General features: G+C 61.5%; 1 protein-coding gene across 1 annotated transcript in view; it reads left to right on the top strand.

Moving 5' to 3' along the window:
- The window catches only part of SOX7 (SRY (sex determining region Y)-box 7), a gene marked incomplete at its 5' end in the record, with an annotated part of 892 nt that extends 318 nt beyond the window's left edge, over positions 1 to 574 (top strand). Inside the window, 1 exon segment of the mRNA XM_010085597.1 lies at positions 1 to 574. This exon segment is cut by the window's left edge and continues 17 nt beyond it. Within this exon segment, the coding sequence (XP_010083899.1) occupies positions 1 to 574 (574 nt within the window).
- Between the last annotated feature and the right edge of the window lie 312 nt (positions 575 to 886).

The following is an 886-nucleotide window of genomic DNA, read 5'->3' as shown; positions in this document are numbered from 1 at the left end:
CAGCAGCACCAGTGTGGACACCTACCCCTACGGGCTGCCCACCCCGCCGGAGATGTCTCCTCTGGATGCCATAGACCCCGAGCAGAGCTTCTTCTCCTCGGCCTGCCCTGACGAGCATCACCGCTCCCACCTCGCCGGAGCAACTTCCAGCAGCTCCCTCCAGTGCAACCATCACCCACTCAGCCCCATCCCGCAACCAACCACCTGCATGATGCCCCCAGCCTCCAGCTGCCCTCCTCTTCCTCCTCCTCCTCCTCCCAGCTACTACACGCCTGCATTCCCTTCCCTGCACCCGTCCAGCCTCCATGCCCACCTGGGCCAGCTCTCCCCACCGCCTGACCACCATGGCTTTGACACCTTGGACCAGCTGAGCCAAGCCGAGCTCCTGGGGGAGATGGACCGCAATGAGTTTGACCAGTATCTCAACAACCCTGGCCATGGCGACCACCATGGTGGGGTCTTGGTCAATGGACATGTCCCGGCGGCTGGTGGCTCCCACACCTCCGAGACCAGCCTCATCTCTGTCCTTGCCGATGCCACAGCCACCTACTACAATAACTACAGCGTCTCCTAGATCCCCGTCCAGGGCAGCCTGGACCGGCCAAGGAAGGACCCGACACAGTATTATGAGGTGTTGCTCTCCAGGGACATCCGGGGATAAAGTGACCAAGTCCGAACCACGAGGGCCACAGAGTCTCCTCGGTGGTGTAGGTATAGGATTTCGGTCGTCAGCTCACCACTGGTGCAAAACCTTGGGTGCCCGGCTCCTAACGGGGCCAGGGGGGGTATTTCCCAACACCAAAGCCCTTTGGCCAAGTCCCTCTTCCAAAGCAGAGATGCTCCTGGGAGTGTGGGAAGGCTGCCCCTACATTTTGGGGCACCCCCA

This window comes from Pterocles gutturalis, unplaced genomic scaffold (genome assembly GCF_000699245.1).
Source record: "Pterocles gutturalis isolate BGI_N339 unplaced genomic scaffold, ASM69924v1 scaffold11210, whole genome shotgun sequence".
Classification (NCBI taxonomy): domain Eukaryota; kingdom Metazoa; phylum Chordata; class Aves; order Pterocliformes; family Pteroclidae; genus Pterocles; species Pterocles gutturalis.
Note: the sequence above shows the minus strand (reverse complement) of the source record. Positions and strands in the feature narration are given on the sequence as shown.